General features: G+C 50.9%; 1 protein-coding gene across 10 annotated transcripts; it reads left to right on the forward strand.

The window, feature by feature from the left end:
- The first annotated feature begins 764 nt into the window (after positions 1 to 764).
- SLC4A9 (solute carrier family 4 member 9) lies at positions 765 to 13,462 on the forward strand. 10 transcript variants are annotated; one of them, XM_036014092.1, is made up of 22 exons: positions 767 to 2,116; positions 2,442 to 2,602; positions 2,877 to 2,990; positions 3,433 to 3,488; positions 3,628 to 3,785; positions 4,037 to 4,124; positions 4,436 to 4,590; positions 4,822 to 4,938; positions 5,113 to 5,287; positions 5,466 to 5,599; positions 5,739 to 6,001; positions 6,765 to 6,823; positions 7,026 to 7,244; positions 7,375 to 7,488; positions 8,635 to 8,796; positions 8,935 to 9,113; positions 9,786 to 9,858; positions 11,293 to 11,361; positions 11,615 to 11,788; positions 12,384 to 12,539; positions 12,928 to 12,998; positions 13,111 to 13,462. In XM_036014092.1, exons 1-21 carry the CDS (start codon positions 1,911 to 1,913, stop codon positions 12,979 to 12,981), a joined length of 2,886 nt encoding a protein of 961 aa, XP_035869985.1. In that variant the 5' UTR covers positions 767 to 1,910; the 3' UTR covers positions 12,982 to 12,998; positions 13,111 to 13,462. The 10 variants fall into 10 exon arrangements, with proteins under 10 accessions (XP_035869988.1, XP_035869986.1, XP_035869990.1 ...); XM_028527720.2 differs by having other exon boundaries at positions 768 to 2,116; positions 7,056 to 7,244; XM_036014093.1 differs by lacking the exon at positions 11,293 to 11,361 and having other exon boundaries at positions 766 to 2,116.
- Positions 13,463 to 19,121: the final 5,659 nt, after the last annotated feature.

Raw genomic sequence — 19,121 nt, forward strand, 5'->3', positions numbered from 1 at the left:
AATAATGTACGGTAGTGACTCACTCCTCTAGTTCTTGCCCTGTGAGCTCCTTGGGCTCCGGGCAAATCTCTCCGAGTCCAGACGGGGATTGCTGGGAAGGGTCAGCATGAGCCCCATTTCTCAGGGAGGAGATGACTCCCAGGTATCTAGTGGGGGTTTTGACCCACATTTAGGTGAGCCTGCTTGGCCCTCTCTTCCCATCCCTGTTGCACTCCCCCAGCACCGCATCCCACCAAGCCACTCAGCTGTGGGCCAGGGCCAGGGCAAAGCGGAGGGTCGGAGGATCAAGGACCCCGCCCTTGTCCTGTCACGGTCCTTCACCGCAACCACTCAGCCCGAGGGAGCCGCCCTACTGCTTTGGTCCGCGGGAAGTAGTGCCCCCGCGTGGCTTCCAGGAGAAGCGCATCTCGTCTCCCACCTGCTCCCTTTCCATGTGCCCATTGAACCTGCACCCAGGACGGTGAAGATGACAAAATACCTGCTCTGTGGATGGTACATTCCACTGTGTGTGTGTCTGTGTGTGTAGGGGCAGGAAATAAAGGATAAACAAATAACGGATGGTAGTTACTAATAGTGAAAACTGCTGGGAACAAAATAAAACAGAGAAATGGGATGAAGAGTGACCTAAAGGGAAACTCAGGATGGAAAAGGAAGGCTTCCTTGATGAGACTCAGGTGATGGAGATCCCGCCATGTGAGGATCTGGGGCGGGGCGGGGAGCTCTCCTTGAAGCCAGAAGAGCTACTGAGAGCTCCTCGGGTAGGAAGAGGCTTTGTGGGGCTGGAAAGCAGAGAGCGAAGGAAGCATGGCATGAGCTGTCGTCAGAAGGGTGGGCTGGGGCATGGCTATAGATCTTGTAGGCCATGACAGATTTCAATTTTTTTTTCAAGGAGTAATGGAAATGTACTTGGTGAGTTTTGAGCTCAAAAGTAATGTGGCTCAATGGCCTTTTATGAGGACCCCTATGACTGCTGTGCGGAGAATGGACTTTGGGCACGGAAGGAAGAGTGCAAGTAGGGAGATTATTGGAAGAAATTAGAAAGCTTTGGAAATAGTTCGGTTGAGAAATGCTGGCAGCTTGGATGGGGTTAGTGTTGGAGGTGCAGCGATGCGGCTGGGTGCTGGATATAGTCTGAAGGTAGCGTCAGCAGGGCCTGCTGACCAACCACATTCTCCTTTGCCCACTGAGCTCCAGGAACTTCTCCACACATACACACACGCTAGCTGGCTCCTCCATCCTCACCGGGGCGTTCAGTTAGAGGGGCAGACCCCAGACCACAGTTAACGTGGGGAGCTTCCCAGTGCGGTCTGACAGAGGAATGCAAGACTCAGCCATTGTGTTCTGCATGAACTGCCTCCACTTTCCGTCACTTGCCCATCTTAATGGACCGGGCCTCTGCCTGCTGTCTCCCTTACCACGCCTGGCTTCTGCAGGCCCAGTCATTTCTTAAGTCTCTGTTTGTCCAAATGAGTGACCTCAGGGTGTGTTGGTGACACCCCAAATAGTCCTGAGTGTTTAGTGTTTTTAGTTGATACAGAGTAGGGGGCAGCATACTCTGGCAGTGTCAGTCCTCGGACCCTGGCCAACCACTTACTACTGTCTGTTTACACAAAACACAGTAAGGTCAGACCTGATCCCACAGTAAAAGCACACAACACTTTGGCCCCAGCTAGGGTGTTTCTGGAGAGCCTGGGAGAGTTCAGGCTGGGCTTACAAACACCCTCAGGCCAGTGGGGAAGGGGGAAGCAAGAAAGGAGGCGGTGACCCGGTTGGCTCTGGAGTCAACAGGCCTTGCCCTGTTTGTGTTGTGCTGCACGGAGGTACATTATAAATGCAGCCAACGCCGGGGGCCCCTGGCCTCAGAAGCTAGGACTGCACTAGTGCTAAAAGTCTGTGCAAGCCTCACCAAGATGAAGCCGCAGGGCCAGGAGGAGTTTGACGGCCACACTGCTTATGATAATATGCTCACAGGAGAGCTGGACAGTGGCCCTTGCTCTGGCCCCAGCCCAGACACTGACAGCCAGGGACAGGGGGTACCCAAGGACCCCCTGCTCTTCATTCAGTTGAATGAGCTTCTGGGCTGGCCCCAGGTGCTGGAGTGGAGAGAGACAGGCAGGTGAGTGAAACCCAGACCAGTTTTATGGGGTCCTTCCCCTCCTCAGCTGGGGCATCCTCCATGACCCCAGCTCTTCCTGTGAGGCAGTATTCTTATCCATGATCAGGAGCTCCTCTCTGTGTCCTCGTTTCAGGCCCTCGCCCTTCATGACACTCAGCCTTCTCCACGACCCAAGCCCAGGGGTGACTCTCTGGGGAGGGGTATACTCTGCACCACTGGGCCCACGTCTCCCTCATTAATTTACCTGCCCTGGCTTCCCTGCATCCCCACTCCTGGACCTGGGAGAGATGCCCCAAATAACACTGTCTGCCCCTCTCTACTGCAGGTGGGTGCTGTTTGAAGAGAAGCTGGAGGTAGGTGGGGGCCGGTGGAGTGCCCCCCATGTGCCCACCTTGGCACTGCCCAGCCTGCAGAAGCTTCGCAGCCTGCTGGCCGAGGGCCTTGTCCTGCTGGACTGTCCAGCTCAGAGCCTCCTGGAGCTTGTCGGTATGCTGGGAGCCTTTAGAGGGAGGGCCTGGGTAGCCATGCCACCATTTTTCTAAGATAGCTCCCCAGAGTCTCAGAATTTTCCACACCCACCTTCGGGATTATCCATCCCTGACACAGCGGGGAGGTGGAAAAGCAGAGTGAAGAATCAAGTTCACTGGCTGCTCTGTTCCCTGTGACTCCCAGGAGGGAAAGTGACCTGGTCAGAGGAGAAAGGAGATTTCAGGGACAAGGAGCTCTCAGGAAAGAGTTGGATCCCACCTCTGTTCTCCAGAGCAGGTGACCAGAGTGGAGTCGCTGAGCCCGGAGCTGAGAGGGCAGCTGCAGTCCTTGCTGCTGCAGAGGCCCCAGCACCTCATCCGGACCACAGGCACTAGGCCCTGTTGGGGTGAGAGGCCCCTCCCTGGGCCCAGGCCCAGGCATCCTGGGGTGGCAGGGCCCCAGGTCTCCCCTGCACCTTCCTGGACCAGAAGAGGTCTACCCTTGGCTTAGACTGTAACCCAGGACTCACAGGTGGAGGGAGCAGGGGTAACGGTGAGGGGAGAAGAATGGAGGGACTGCCATCATAACAGCCAGAGCTCTGTGAAGGGGTGTTCTTGGTAGGCACTGCGCTGGGGGCATTGCACGTGTGTCTCATTTAATCTTCACAAGTATCCTGTGCGGTGGTACCACAATAACACCCACTTTAGTGGTGAGAAAACTGAGGCTCAGAGTGGGGAAGGGTGAGCTCCAGTTTTCACAGCTTGTCAGTAGCAAAGCTGGTCAGGGAACCCTAGTGGATCCATTCCAGAAGCCTGTGCCCCTAATCACTGCAAAATCCTGTTTTAAAGGGTCTGCCCATCCAAGAGAGTCTTCCCATGATGAGGAAGCCCCCCTGAAAGAACAGGTTTGCAGCCATTCCTTGGGCAGGGCTGGGAGAGGGGTCAGGGATTAATAGGGGCCCACCCCTCATCAGCCCATATCCTGCCAACATCCCCTCCACAAATGACCACTCATCCTCTGTGTCTCTTCGAACCCCTACCCAGCGTCAAAATGCCCTGAGGCACAAGCTGCCTCCAGGGGCTGAGGCGGGGGCTGTGCTGGCAGGAGAACTGGGCTTCCTGGCTCAGCCACTGGGGGCCTTTGTGCGACTTCAGGATCCGGTGGTGCTGGGCTCTCTTACGGAGGTGCCCCTCCCCAGCAGGTGAGGCTGCTGAGTGGGAGTGAGGGATCCTGGAGCCCACCGGGGCCTTGGCTGGGGAGGGGACTGAGGGGTGTCTGGTCCAGTCCTCTTGGGTGTATGGGGGATGGTGCTCAGGGGTTGAAGAGGATCAGGACTGCAGAGTAGGCGTGCCCATGAGTGTGTGCATGGGGGCTGGTCGGGAGGTCAGAAGTCAGGGCTGCCCTATGGGATAGCAGCCTCTGACCCTCTCCGAGGCTCGGTTCCTTCCTCAGATTTTTCTGCCTCCTCCTTGGTCCCCCTACGCTGGGAAGGAGCTATCACGAGATGGGCCGGGCCATGGCTGTCCTCCTCAGTGACCCGGTGAGCTGGACAGGTGTGGTGTGTGTGTGTGGACTCTGTGTGTGATTGGCTACAGCTGTGGAGCAGAGTGTGGCTTTGTGTCTGTGACCATGAGGACTGAGGTTTCCTTGGCTATGACTGTAGGCTCCTTACCTAGCACAGTGCCGGCGGACAGTAGGCACCCACAGGTCCTCACTGAATGCACGCGTGAATGAACAAGTGCTTCAGTGACTGGTTTGCCTATGTGACTCGTGTGTGTCTATTTTTTGAGACTATGAAATGCATGTAAGAACCCAGACATGCATTTACTGCCACTCTGTGCCTGTCTCTAGCAATTCCAGTGGTCAGTGCGTCGGGCCAGCAACCTTTATGACCTTCTGGCAGCCCTGGATGCCTTCCTAGAGGAGGTGACAGTGCTCCCTCCAGGTCGGTGGGACCCGACATCCCGGATTCCCCCGCCTAAATGCCTGCCCTCTCAGCACAAAAGGTATCTGGGATCATCATGCCATATAGATCCTTCTCTCCCCACAGTCTTGGGTCCAGTTCCACTGTTGAGGAGGGGAGGAAATCCTAGGAAAGGAACAGGGACTTAACCTTGAATTTGGAGTCCACTGGCAGGGACACGGAGCAGCCACCAGGGGGCAGGGCGCCATGAGGTCTGCGCCCAGTTGGCGGCGGGTTAGAGATCCTTACTCAACCAGGGTTCCCTTCACCTCAGGCTCCCCTTGCAAACGCAGGAGGTCAAGGGCCCCTCTGCCCAGCGAAGGGCCCGGGCTGAGGACAGGCACGGCCACCCGCAGCACACGCCCAGCCCGGAGTTGCAGCGGACAGGCAGGTGAGGCGAGCTGGGGTGGGCGTAAGGGTCCTGGTACTAGGGGGCGGGGTAGAGGGGGGAGGAGTCTCAGGACCGTAGGGGTGTGTGCTCACCGTGAGGCGGGCTCAGAGACGGTAGTGGATATGGGGACGTAGGGTGTGGAAACCTGTATCATTGACGACCAGTGGGCGGGAGGCTGTTTGGGGGCCTTGTCCAGGACGTGCGGCGGAAGGCCTCGTGGTACCCCAGCGACTTCTTGGATGCCCTGCACCCCCAGTGCTTCTCGGCTGTGCTCTACATTTATCTGGCCACCATCACAAACGCCATTACTTTTGGGGGGCTGCTGGGAGAAGCCACCGATGGTGCTCAGGTGGGTGGGGATGTGAAAGGGAGACAGGTACGCGCTTGGGTATTCCTTCAGCCACGCCCTTTATCCTTCCCTGGGGCTGCAGGTGGGCTGAGGAGGCTCCCTGGAAGCTTGGGTCCCTGTGCTGGCTGTGCTGAGGACACCAGGGTCCTGTGCTGAGAGCTCCCCGATTGGCTTCCAGGGGGTGCTGGAAAGTTTCCTGGGCACAGCAGTGGCTGGAGCTGCCTTCTGCCTCATGGCCGGCCAGCCCCTCACTATCCTCAGCAGCACTGGGCCAGTGCTGGTCTTTGAACGCCTGCTCTTCAACTTCAGCAGGTGGGACTCGCTCCCCTCAACAGCCTGGTCCTGGCCGAGCCAACAGGGAAGGGTGGATTGGTCCGGCTCAAGCGGCACTGGCCTGGGTTAGGTGCAAGCAGAACAGCCCTGCCAAGCCCTGCCTGTCTCTCACCCCCAGAGATTACAGCCTGGACTACCTGCCCTTTCGCCTGTGGGTGGGCATCTGGGTGGCCACCTTTTGCCTGGTGCTGGTGGCCACAGAGGCCAGTGTGCTGGTGCGCTACTTTACTCGATTCACCGAGGAAGGCTTCTGTGCCCTCATCAGCCTCATCTTCATCTACGATGCTGTGGGCAAAATGCTGAGCTTGACGCGTGCCTATCCCATCCAGAGGCCTGGCTCTCCCGCCTACGGCTGCTTCTGCCAGTACCCAGACCCTGGAGGTGGGTGAGGGAAGTGGGGAGTGTCGCAGGTGGGGCTCAGAGCTCTTCCCCACTCTGATTCTAAACCAGCTGAAAATGCGTCAACAGAGGAATGCTGACAATACTGATGGAAGAACGTGGCTGTATTTCTGGACGCACGGGCTTTGTAACGATGAAACCAAAATGAGGCAGACTTACACCCACCCAGGCACGCAGCCCTGGACACGGACTGTCTTGCTCCAGAGGAGCCCAGGCAGCTTACTCCGGGGAGCAGGGGAGGATAGGGGCAGGGCCGGGCACGCCCAGTTTCTTCTCCAAACTCACCAATCAAATCAGTCACTGCTCTTCCCCTGGATCTGGGCTACTGACCAGGTGGAGAGAAGCCCAGAGCATTACACTTGCACGTATCCCTCCGCAGAGAAGGAAACACCAGGCCTGGGGAAGAGGTGTCCTCTCAAGAGCGCCAGACTCTGTGCAGGCGCGAACAAGACCAGTTCTGCCCCTGGTGGATGTGTACGCTCATCCACTGAGCAAATGCCTGCTGGGCGTCTGCTCTGGCCAGTCCTGTGCTGGGCGCCAGGGACACAGACAGGCGAGAACCCGAAGGGGCCTGGGCACGAGGCAGTGTCCCGAGGGGCAGGCATGGTGGCGCTGGAGTCAGCAGACAGATGGGTCAGAACTAAGAACTTCCTGTTCAGCTGGACCCTATGAGCTTAGGCTTCCGAGGGGCTGGAGAAGGTTCCCAGAGGAGGGACACACCCCCAAATTCTTCTCCGCTTCCCAGGAAATGAGTCTCAGTGGACAAGGACAAAGCCAGAAGACAGAGATGACATCTTGAGCATGGTGAGAGCCTGTTTCTGGGACGGCCTGGGAAAGACAGGGTGGAGGCCAAAGAAGTCAGTGGCTCCTGGCTCTTTCCATCCCACCGGCCAGAGAAACCCTCGCAGGTCACTGAGGCCCAGCCCCTTGTGAGGGCTCGGGAGCCTCCTGCCCTGAGCCCTTGGTGTCTCGGGGGGCGTCAGTGGATGTTTATGCTGCGGCCCTGGACCTCATTGCTGACCACCACTCCCTACAGGACCTGGGCCTGGTCAACGCGTCCTTGCTGCCTCCCCCCGAGTGTGTCCGGCAGGGAGGCCACCCTCGTGGCCCCAGCTGTCATACAGTCCCTGACATTGCCTTCTTCTCCCTCCTCCTCTTCCTTACCTCCTTCCTCTTTGCCATGGCCCTCAAGCATGTAAAGACAAGCCGCTTCTTCCCATCTGTGGTGAGTGTCGGCTCTCTTTCTGTGGGAGAGGACTAGCTCTTGGCCTCAGGCCCTGCGTGTGAATGGGAAGGGGTACAGAACTGGGGTGATGGCAAGCCTGGACCTGACTGAGTGTCCACTGTGTGGCTAGGTACGCAAGGTACTCAGCGACTTCTCCTCGGTCCTGGCCATCCTGCTGGGCTGTGGCCTTGATGCCTTCCTGGGTCTAGCCACGCCAAAGCTCATGGTGCCCAGAGAGTTCAAGGTGAGAGCTGGGAGAGGGGAAAGCATGGCCAGCAGACAGGACCCTGGAGGAGGAAGATGCATGGACCCCACACTTCATCTCCTCTAAGCTTCTGTTTGCTCACTTATAAAATAGAAATAGTAACAATAATGGCCTCACAGAGTTGTTGTGAGGATGAATAAGATGCTGCTCCAGACACAGTGAGTGCAGAATACTCGGGAGCTATGATTATATGTACAGAGTTAAAAGGGTGGGATCCCGTCAGCCAGCCCTGGGTTTGAGTTCCAGTTCTGCTACTTCGTATCCATGTGACCCACATTTCTGAGCCTCAGTTTATTCGTCTATAAAATGGACATAGTAAATAACAATATATCCTACCCCATATCTGAAGTTTACAGATAATAATGTAAAGTACTTGTCACAGAGTACTTACCACAACTAAATGTTAGCTAACTCACTGAATGTTAGCTATTGTCATGGTTCTCCCTAGCCTTGGCATGGCCCTACCCATTCCGCGACTCCCCACTCTCTGCTTGGACCCCTGGTTGCCTGCTCTGACCCAGCAAAGCTGGGGCTCCCTCCCTGGGCAAGACAGTGCACCGACTTGGCGCCTAGGCTTTGCCTGTGTATTTGGAGACTTGCTTCCAGCTTCCTCCAGGACAGGACAGCCAGGACTCCAACTGAGGCAGCCTCAGGGACTCAGAGCGCAAGACAACTGGGGCCCCGTCCCGCACACAGACGCTTATAATCAGAGCAGACACAGACACACCTCACCCTGCCCCTGCCCCAGGTCAAGGCAGGTCTGAGCCTGAGTCGCCCCACCCTGGAAGTTGGGGGGTGTGCCTAGGGAGGAGAGCTCTGTTCATTAAGAAGTATGGGCAGGCCTCATCTACCTCCTCCTCCCCTTGCAGGGAGGGAGGGGCCCAGAAAAACAAAGTCCAGAAACCCTGACTGGGGAGTCCCAGGCGGGTCTCCCTCCTTCCACCCTCTTTCAAGGTGCCGGGATGCTTTGAACCAGCTGTGCACACATGCATACTGCTCCTACCTACCATCCAGGGTCTCGGTGCGGAGGGCTTGTGGTAAGGGGGGTGTGGAAGAATGCCAGGTGTGCAGCTGAGGTGCTCTTGGGAGACCCTTTCAATCTGTCCATGAAACATCCTCCCCCAGCCCACACTACCTGGGCGTGACTGGCTGGTGTCATCTTTTGGAACCAACCCTTGGTGGCTAAGTGTGGCAGCCGCCCTGCCTGCCCTGCTACTGTCTATCCTCATCTTCATGGACCAGCAGATCACAGCAGTCATTCTCAACCGTGCTGAATATAGGCTGCGGGTAAGGCCTGCCAGGTAACATGCTAGGCCCCTGGACCACGGGACAGAAGTCCCAGAGTGGGTTCCAGGCTTTCCCTCTCCCACCCCTGAGGGCTAGCCTAGGCTAGCTTCATCCTCCTTGCCCCACCACGACCTGCAGAAGGGAGCTGGCTTCCACCTGGACTTCTTCTGTGTGGCTCTGCTGATGCTGCTCACATCAGCACTTGGGCTGCCCTGGTATGTCTCAGCCACTGTCATCTCCCTGGCCCACATGGACAGTCTTCGGAGAGAGAGCAGGGCCTGTGCTCCGGGGGAGCCACCCAGCTTCCTGGGCATCAGGTGAGGCCAGTATTCAGGAGGCTGGCACGAGAGGCGGGCAGCAAGGTGGGGTAGCAGGGGATGAGGCAGAGTCATTTGGGCAGCTGAAACTCTAGGCTGGTGACTCCAGAGGGCTCACTCACTGCCCCATGACCACTGCAGTGGGATGAGTGGGTGGGTTCTGGGCTCTGAGTGTGTCAGATCTCCCCTCTCTTCCTCCGGCCATGGGGCTGGGAGGGCCCTCAGAGGAGCGTCACTGAAGTAAGGCTGGAGCAGCCAGGGCTGAGCCAGTGGGAGGTGCCCCCTAATTAACCCCACTCAGTGCAGAAGCGCCTCATGGATGTTACAAAGTAGCCATCACAAAAACAATTTTGTAACTTTTGGAAACATAATCTGTCCAAAGTATGTGAAATTAACTTTGTAAACTGAAATGAACGTCTTCACCCCAGTGTAAAAATTGCTAATTTTGCAACAAAATAAAAAAAATAAAGATAAAAACAAAGAGCAACTATGACCTTGAATTGATGGAGAGGCCTGGGACCCTCCTATTGAAGTGCTCTGTCCCTGCGTCTCCACTGGTTTCTCACACCAAGCTAAGGCCGCCAGGGTCTGCAGTGGTGTCTGGCTTGGGTCTTCATCCTGGGTGCCCCTGGGGCTCTCCTAGGCCCTGGCTAACTTCCCCTCTCCCCACAGGGAGCAGAGGCTGACGGGCCTGGTGGTGTTCATTCTCACTGGAATCTCCATCTTCCTGGCACCTATACTCAAGGTACCTTTGTTAGGCAGGCTGGCAGCAGGGGCTGGGTAGTAATAATAAATGCAAGAACCGACGCTGGCTGAACACTTAGTGCATGTTCAGTTTCTCCATACCTGGCCTCATTCAACCCTCGTGTTAACCCTGCGATGCATATGTCCTTTACAATGAGGAGCCTGAAGATTAAAGAAGTTAAGTAGCTCACAGAGATCACCAAGGGGGGCATTTCTCAGATCTGAGAACCCAAACTCTTTCCCAGTGGGTTTTCTCCCCAGTGGACAGGGTGCAGGCATGTCCCGTCCCACCTGCCCAGGGGTCAAGCACTGCCCTTGCTCCAGCCCCCAACAAGCCTTAGACTCTGGGTGTGATCATCACACCCCAGAAAAACTTGGAGGTAAAAGCCTGTCACTTCTCCCTCACCAGGTGTTTATAGAACACCTGCTGTGTGCAAGGCTCTGCTAGGCACCTGGGAGAAGGGGTCGGTGGAGGAGGGGGGTATTGAAAAGGACTGTAGAACCAAGCCTCTGTCAGCAACACACATGCATGAACAAAAATTACACAATGAGCAATAACAGAGAGGTGCAGCGAGCTGGCAGCTAACCCGTCAAGGAGGGCGTGGAGATGGCACACAAGAGTCACCGGCAGGACCACAGAGGTGAGGGGAGGGAAAGGTCGCAGGGCCTGGGTGAGAGTGGAGTAGTGGAAAGAGCCGGATGGACCGGATTGGCGGCTTGCTGACTGGGTGACTCTCATTCCTCATGCGGCAGGTGCTTATTGAGCATAGCGCATCCGCCAGGCACTGCCCAGGACTGGGCTCGTAGTAGCGATTAAAAGAGACCATCCACTTCTTGCAGTCTGGTGAGGGGAGACAGATTTTTTAAAAATCTTAAACCCCACAATAAAATAGGGTAATTTCAGAGAGTGAACTCTTCTGTGAGGAGTAAAGGAGAGTCAGGTGATCGGGAATGCCAGGTGTCTACTTTAGATGACCAGGGGAGGCCTTTCCGGGGGTCCTAAGATGCGCAGTGATGAGCAGTGAGAAGGAAGACAGGGCATTTTAGGTGAAGCAAAGAGGCAAAGGAAAAGGCCCTGCCAGGGGCAGAAATAAGTTCGGGCACGCTGAGGGAAGGACAAGAGGTCACTATAGCACGAACAGAGAAGGCAGAGAGGAAAGTGATAGGTAAGGTCGGAGAGATCAGCCAGGTAATGGGCGACTTACTAAGACTCTCTGAAACCCACTCTCCTCATCTGTAAAACGGAGCCAATTACGTAATTTACCTCATCTGACTGATGTGAAGATTCAGTGAGATCAGGCATGCAAAGAGGGAAAGGAAGGCGTAGACCTGGGTAGGCTTAGATGCTGGATGCTGGGGTTGGTCCCCAACGTGGGGGACCTGGGCAGCTGGCAGAGGTAAACTCCTTCGCTGGCTCTCCACTTCTTCCTACCAGTTCATCCCAATGCCCGTGCTCTATGGCATCTTCCTGTACATGGGGGTGGCAGCAATTAGCAGCATCCAGGTGAGCCCATTAAAATCACCATGAACCCCCACTCCTCCTCCCTTTCCTGCTGGTACTCCCTGCCTGCACTAGCCAATTCCTCCCATGCCCTCTTTTCCTGTTTCTTCTGGGTACAGGGACTCTGCTGCCATGCTCTGGGTGAGGGGGGACCAAGGCCGTCCTCTGACCTCCCGGTGCAGAATTTCAATGGGGAACAGCGACACTCTCCAGGCTACCCACATACCCTGCTTTCCTCCTCCTCTTGTCCCCCCAGTTCACAAAGAGGGTGCAGCTGTTACTGATGCCAGCAAAACACCAGCCAGACCTCCTGCTCTTGAGGCATGTACCTCTGAGCAGGGTCCACCTCTTCACAGCCATCCAGCTTGCCTGCCTGGGTCTGCTTTGGATAGTCAAGTCTACACCTGCAGCCATCATTTTCCCCATTATGGTGACTCAGGGGTGGGTGGTGTCCCGAGGGTTCCTGGGAGACTCTGAGTCTGGGAGGGTGGCCAAGGCCTCCGTAAGAGGAAGGCTCTTCCCTCTTTCACTTGCCCCGGCTCTGCCTGGTTGGGAATCCTAGAACAAAGACGGCCAAGGGATGCCTACAGATGGGCTGATGGAATGCCTGGTTTGACTTCTTTCCTAGCTTCTTCAGGCTGGTTGAACACAGGTCGGGATATAACACCCTCCCCAGAAAAAAAAACACCCCAAAAACTAAGGCCCTGGGAAAGGCAATGCTGCCACTTCTGTTACTTAGGGAGGCGGGAACACAGGTGGCTTCTAGCCTTGTTCCCACTCACCGAGGAAGTTACGAGTCATGGGCTTTGCAATAGGACCAATCTGGTCCCGACTGTGTGACCTCTAAGAAGTTCCTGAACTTTCGGGCCTCACTTTCCCTCTCTGTGTAATGGCGATAATTATCATATCTACCCCAGAGGAATATGTTAGCACTCAGCGAAATGACGCGCACTGCCTAGCACACGGAAGTGCTGAGCAGATGTGATTGTCGTTAGTCTTCCTGAGCTCTGTGTCTATGCCCGCAGTTGCTGGGCCTGGTGGGGGTCCGGAAGGCACTGGAGTGGGTCTTCTCGCCACAGGAACTCCTCTGGCTTGACGAACTGATGCCAGAGAAGGAAAGGAGCACCCCTGAGAAGGGGCTAGAGCCAGAGTGCTCCTTCAGTGGGAGCGAGAGTGAAGAGGTGGGCTCACGACGGGCCCTCGATGGAGAAGGGGAGGCTGGGGAAAGCACTGTCAGCCAGGAGTGGGCCCTAGACTCTAACATTTCCATTAAGCCTGAGGACCTTATCAATACGGTCGCTCCCCTTAGCTCTGTATTGACACAGGCACACTGAAGGGGTGAGGGAAATCTTTTTTCTTAGGGCGGGGGCCCATGGGGTGGAAATAGCTGGGGACACAGGTCTAGTGGGCTTTCTCAACCCTGGTGTTTGTCACAATGTGGGTTTATATCCTTTCACTCTCTGGGTCCCTTTCTCTCTGCTGTCTCTGGCACGCGCGTGTGTGTGTGTGTCTGTGTGTGTGTGTGTGTGTTGGCTATTCAAAACTCATCTTGAGATCTCTGTTCCACAGTCAGAGCTGATGTATCAGCCAAAAGCTCCAGAAATCAACATCTCCGTGAATTAGCTGGAACTGAGCATGAGGTGAGGCTGTAAGGGAAGGCCCCCTGGTGTCGAGAGCGGGGGTGGGGATGGGAGCTCAGACCTAGGAAACCTCTGGTGTGTTGACAAGTCCTGTTTTCTCTTCATGCTCCAGTCCTCAGGGGCCCCGGAGTCCAGAAGAGGGTAGAACAGCTCCGGAGGGAAGAAAACACAAATGAGAGTGCCTGGGCTTGGCTCCCCTGGCGATAAAGTATGGCCAGTAGAGGGAGCTCCATGTCATTCCGAACTGAATGTGGAATTTGGAGGTGGGGAAGGGAGGGACGCGGTGACAGAAGACTGGGAGAGAGAGGGGAGGAGGAGAGGGAGGACAAAGCTCCTGGCTGCTTTCCTTTGCTTTTGGAGGCTCCGCCCTAGGCTCCTGAGAACTACACTCCAGACCAGGGGAGGGATTCTCTGCCACTTGCCCTCTTTGCCATTTTTTCATTATATTCATCCACTTATCAAAACAGCTTCTGAGTACTTACGAAGCACTAGAGATTCAGTAGTTAAGACAATCATGGTCCCTGACCTTGGGAAGTTAAAACCCCAGTGGGAAGGACAAACAGGCAACTTGCTAGAGTAGGGTAGGGCAGGCTGTGTGAACACAGGCCTCTAAGCCCTTTCAGGAGGGCGGTAAAAGTGGGGTGGTGGGAGTGGGGGAGCCTGCAAAGAGGAAGTGGTCTCTTCCTGACCATGTGGTTGGGTGTCATCCAGCAAGGCAAAGGGTCCTTGGTCCGATCCCTGGTCAGGGCCTGGCGCTGCGTTCGAGAAGCAATCAATCGATGTTTCTCTCCCATTCTTTTCCCCACCCTTCCCTTCTCTCTAAAAATGAATAAATAAAATCTTTAAAAAAAAACAGGAAGTTGTCTATAACTTGAAATCTGAAGAATGAATAGAAGCTAGACAGGATAAGCCGAGGGCACAACATATACAAAGCCTGGAAATCCCTCCACCATAAGCTGTGTTTCGGGCCACAGAACGCTCTCTTCTCCATGCCTCTCAGAACCCAAGGAAGAGCTCACCACCGCAATAGAAAATTCGGGGGCTACAGGGAGATTCAATGGCTGGCCCAGAACAAAATCTGGGCTGTCCTTATTCCCTGTCAGGCTTCGCTCTGGTTTTTGCCCCACGCTCTACCCGAGCACTTGCTCTGACCCACAGTGTCTTCTCTCAGTCCACAGGTGTTCGCTCAGGAAGTCAGGGCGATGTTTGCCTTGGCTTTACTGCCAGAGGCTCAGTCAGCTGGGACCTGGAACAATGGTTCAAGGCTGGAAGGCAGCTGGCCAAGACCTCAGTCACCCTCCCGAGCTGAGGTGGAGAGCAGCAGGGAACAGGCAGGTGTGCTTCGTGGTTAGGAAAGGCTGGTGAGCCGGAGGACTGACCAAGTCCCATTCACGCTCTACCCGACCAGGGGACCTGAGTCCAGAAGCCCTTCCCATTTTGAGCTTGTTATCCTCACAAATCCTCATTTACAGAATTGATGGGTCATAGAGAACTCTTATCAGCTTGCAAAAGGGAGACAAAGTCCCTCTTTCTAAAATAAATATTCCTCTATTAGAAACCTTTTTTTTCAAATAAAAATACAGAACTGTATACTTGTGAAATGGAAACCATCCTAGAGATAACCAGGCTCACACTTGTATAACCAGGTTCACAGGGTGTATATTGTTCATTTTTATTTCAATGGACACATTAATATTTTTATTAAAATGGGTTACACCATTGAGTTCTTTAACATGCTTGCCACTGAATATGCATTAGATATTTTTCCCATGTCAGTGTATGTGTGTGTATATATATAATATATATACAGAGATATATATATAATATATATACTGATATATATATTATATATATATCATCCTTTTTTGTCATCTGCATAGAATAAATAACCTTTACATTGAAGGAGATATCATATATACAAAAGAATATATAAATGTCTTTGGAAAATGCAAGAATTTCTCCAGAGTATATACCTAGGTGTGAAACCAAAGAGGGATGATAAAAAAGAACGCTTGTGTGTCCAACACTCACATAATGAACTAGGGTGTTTCTAGTCCTTCAGAAGCCCCTCTGAATGTTCCTCCCAGATTCCATGCCCAATTCCAAGTAAACGCTATCCAAATTTTATGGTAATTATTTTCTTGCTTTTCTTTGTAGTTACACATCCATTTCTGTATTTTTATGTATTTATTATTTGGTCTATTTGTGAATGTTATATAAATGGACTCATTGTGAATGAATTTTTTGGTGACTGCTTCTTTCACTCAACATCGTTTTGTGAACTAATCACGTGGACGCAGGCAGCCGTGGCTTGTTTGTTTCAACTGCCGCTTGCACTCCATGGTATGGCCACCTCAGGGTAATTACCCATTCTTCTGTTGACTCACTGGCGAAGCCATCTGAACCTGCTGCTTGCTTTGTGGAAAGTTTAAGATGATTCAAATTCCTTGATGGTTACAGGATTCATTCTAAAAAGTAAAGAGTTTGTTGTTGTTGTTTTTAGAGCAGTTTTAGGTTTGTATAGGATTCTCAGACTCTATTTCTTCTTTAGTCATTTTGGTAAATTGCATTTTTCTACAAATCTATGCATTTCATTTTTCATATTTATTGGCATAGAGTTATTTTTTATCTGCTTAATATATGTAGCACATTTAGCTATTTAGATATGGTTCCCTTATTATTTTAAATATTATTGTACATTCTATTTTTTGTTCTTGGTTACTCTAGCCTGAAGTTAGTCTATTTTACTAATATTCTCAAATAGCTAATTTCTGGCTTTATTGATTTTCTCTACTGAATATTTTTCTATATTGTTAATTTCTTCTATTATTTCCTTTCATTTTCTTTTGGTTTATTCTACTGTGTTTCTAACATCTTAGATCATTGTTTTGAGTCTCACTGGTAGTTACCTCCTACCCCTACAGCAGTAAGCACTACATTTCCTTTAAAGGACTCCTTTATCTGCACCCCACCGTTCTGATACGGTGTTCTCATTATCATTGCTTTCTGAGTATTTTTTAATTTTTACATGATTTCCTCTTTGACCCAAAAGTTAAGTGCATTTTAAAATTTTCCAAATATATATTTTCCCTTTAATTATCTTTCTGTAAGTGATTTCTAACTGAATTGCATTTAGAGATCTGTGGGGCTAACTTTATGGTCTGGCATCTGGTCATTTTTTGTAAATGTTACATGTGTGCTTGAAAATGTTTATTCTCCAATTTCTGGAACAGTTTTCAATCTATTTCTATCAGGCTAGCCTACTAATGGTACTGTTCAAAAGGTTCTATATATTTCATGACTTTTTCTGATCTGTTTAAACTGTCAAATAACAAATAGGTATATCTGTTAATACACCTATTGTGATAATGAATCTGCCAACAACTGCTTGTAAATCTTTTAACTTTGCCTTTATTTATTTTTTAAAGCTGTGTTATTGGGTGCTTTCTAGTTTAAATAGTTCTGTCTTCCTGGTTAACTGATCCTTGTGCTATTCTGTAATGGCCTTACATTGTGTGACCAGTAATGATCTCTGCTTAAAAGTTATTTGGTCTGCTAGCAAAATAGTTAAATCAGTTTTCTTTTGGTTAGAATTTACCTATATTATATATTTATATTCTTAGAGTTTTAGTCTTTCTGTGTTCTTATTTTTAGGTATATCTACTATAATCAGCACATAGCCAGATTTCATTTTAAAAAAATCCAATCTGACAATCTGGCTTTTAGTTGGAAATCTCAGTACATTTACATTTAGAGCAATTACTAATATATTCGGTTTTGTTTTATTTGGTTTTTCTATTGTCCTGTTTTTCTATTTCTTTTCCCTTTTCAATTTTTCTTGCCTTATTTTGGATTGATTGAGCTATTTTTGTCTTTTCTTTTCCACTTTACCCCCTCTACTCATTTGGAACATGAGAAAAAGGGAAGTCAAGGATGATTCCAGTGCTTTTGGCCTAAGCAATGGGAAGGAAGGAATTGCCACTCACTGAGTTCATATCAGAGCATTTTAAGTATGATGCCTTTTAGACAGTTAATATTGGGGCATTTTGAGTATGATACCTTTTAGATAGTTAAGCAGAGATGTCAAATAGGCAGCTGGACCTGCAGATCTGAAGTTCAGGGGACAGGTATGAATCAGAGACAAAAATTTGTAAGTTTACTGCATCTCAATTATATTTAAAATGGACTAGATAAGGTTGCCAAGGTTGTGGATGAAGTTAGAGACGCAGGGACCAAATCTAGGAACACTCTAATGTTAAGAGCTGGAAGGTTGAAGAGCAACTAGGAAAGGAGGAGACTGAGAAGTGGGGAGTGACACCAGGAGAACATGGTGTCATCCTTGAAATAAGGAAAATGTTTCAAGGGGAAGTATTTCTGGTTACTGTTTGCTTTGGAGTCATTCTAACTCCTTATTTCTATGCCAGTTCATGTAGATTTTTTAAAAACATTTTTAAAAAGATTTTATTTATTTTATTTTTAGAGAGGGAAGGGAGGGAGAAAGAGAGAGAGAGAAACATCAATGTGCGGTTGCTGGGGGCTGTGGCCTGCAACCCAGGCATGTGCCCTGACTGGGAATCGAACCTGCGACCCTTTGGTTCGCAGCCCGCGCTCAATCCACTGAGCTATGCCAGCCAGGGCTCATGCAGGTTTTTAAAGTTAAAAATTATATTGAACTTAGCATCTTATTGTTTTAGTTAGGAGGTTGTTCAGAAATTTAAATCTATACAATGACAAAAGAAATTCTGATGGCCCTTTTTGATGTTACAAAGAAAGATCTAACATGATAATCTAAGCATCTACTGACTAAGAGAAATACATACCAAAAGTATTATTTAAATTTAGATAATTGCACATTTACTTACTTCAACAGCATCTACACATTGTTGAAAATACCTTCATTTAGATTTGCTTGTTTACACAGTCAACAAATACTTATTGAACATCAACAATGTCCTGTCAGGTAAGGTTTTTGACTTCATGGAGCTGACATCATGGTGAAGGAGAGAAGTCATAAGCAAAAAAATAAGATAATCTCAGATGATGGCAGTACTCGAAAGAAAATAGAACAGGGTAATATGATAGGAACTGGGAAAAGACATTATTAAGATGGATGTTTAGGGAAGGCCTCTCTGTGTAGAAGACCTTCAGGTTGAGACCTGAGTGACAAGGAACCGGGCAAATTATCATCTGCCTGCAGTCAAGGTGTGGTAAACACATACATGAATTTAAGTGCTCTGCTGTCCTTGGATGGGGAACCCCTGTCACAAGGGAAAGTTTGAGGTCACCACTGCCTTCAAACTTAGCCTTTGTTTGCTCCGTCCAGGCCTTGTGAGCCTGAGATATTCCTTTCTGGGCACTAACTCACAGGCTTCAGTTTTCTGTCAGTAAAACAGAGCCAAAAGCCTAGATTCTAGGGTACTTCCAGGGTTAATTGCTGCCTGTAACATTCTTTAAGATCTTTAATTAAAAGACTCAGGTCTGCATAGAGGGTTATTAGAGACTTCTAAACCCCAGGGAAAATCTCGCCCTATCAGTAACCTAGGCCCATCCTTCCCAGCCTGTAGCTGTTGGACACGGGTTCTAACACTTTTGTGGGCATTAGAATCAGAGGTTGTTATAATATGAATTCTTAGGCTTTTTGTTTGGATTCTGGGTTTTTGTCTTAGTTCTGGGTTCTTCTGTCCCTTTATCCAGGGTCTCATGCTTTCCAACACTCTAGATTTTTGTCTTTGCAAATGGACTTGAGTGTGCCCTTGTGCGTATATAGTATGATCTGAGACATCTTTGGTCACTTTTCCCAAATCAGTGCAGGGCAGAGATTGGAGAAGGCAGAAATGTGTCTGTCTCTACCTCTCAAATGTAGACAGATGTTAGGAGGAGGGTTTGAGGGAAACCTTTGAATGAAGGGAGGGAGGAATTGCGGACTGATGCAAATGGGAGAAGGTGAATACAAGGAAAGTAATCCTAGTTTGAGGGCCAGTTCACTGCTTCTTACCTCTCTTCCTGGTGCTGAATCCCTACTATAGGGGCTGTCTAGGTCTTGAATGAATGATTGATCAATTGATTGATTGATTGATTCATTCATTCATTCAACAAATATGTATTAAATATCTATTATATGCC

Source organism: Phyllostomus discolor, chromosome 13 (assembly GCF_004126475.2).
Source record: "Phyllostomus discolor isolate MPI-MPIP mPhyDis1 chromosome 13, mPhyDis1.pri.v3, whole genome shotgun sequence".
Classification (NCBI taxonomy): Eukaryota; Metazoa; Chordata; class Mammalia; order Chiroptera; family Phyllostomidae; genus Phyllostomus; species Phyllostomus discolor.

Excerpts from the sequence above, each read along its gene's own strand:
- SLC4A9 (XM_036014092.1), top strand. The coding sequence starts at position 1,911 with ATGAAGCCGCAGGGCCAGGAGGAGTTTGACGGCCACACTGCTTATGAT. Across the intron at positions 5,288-5,465 it reads AAGCCACCGATGGTGCTCAG|GGGGTGCTGGAAAGTTTCCT; the intron begins GTGGGTGGGGAT and ends ATTGGCTTCCAG. Across the intron at positions 11,362-11,614 it reads CAGCAATTAGCAGCATCCAG|TTCACAAAGAGGGTGCAGCT; the intron begins GTGAGCCCATTA and ends TTGTCCCCCCAG.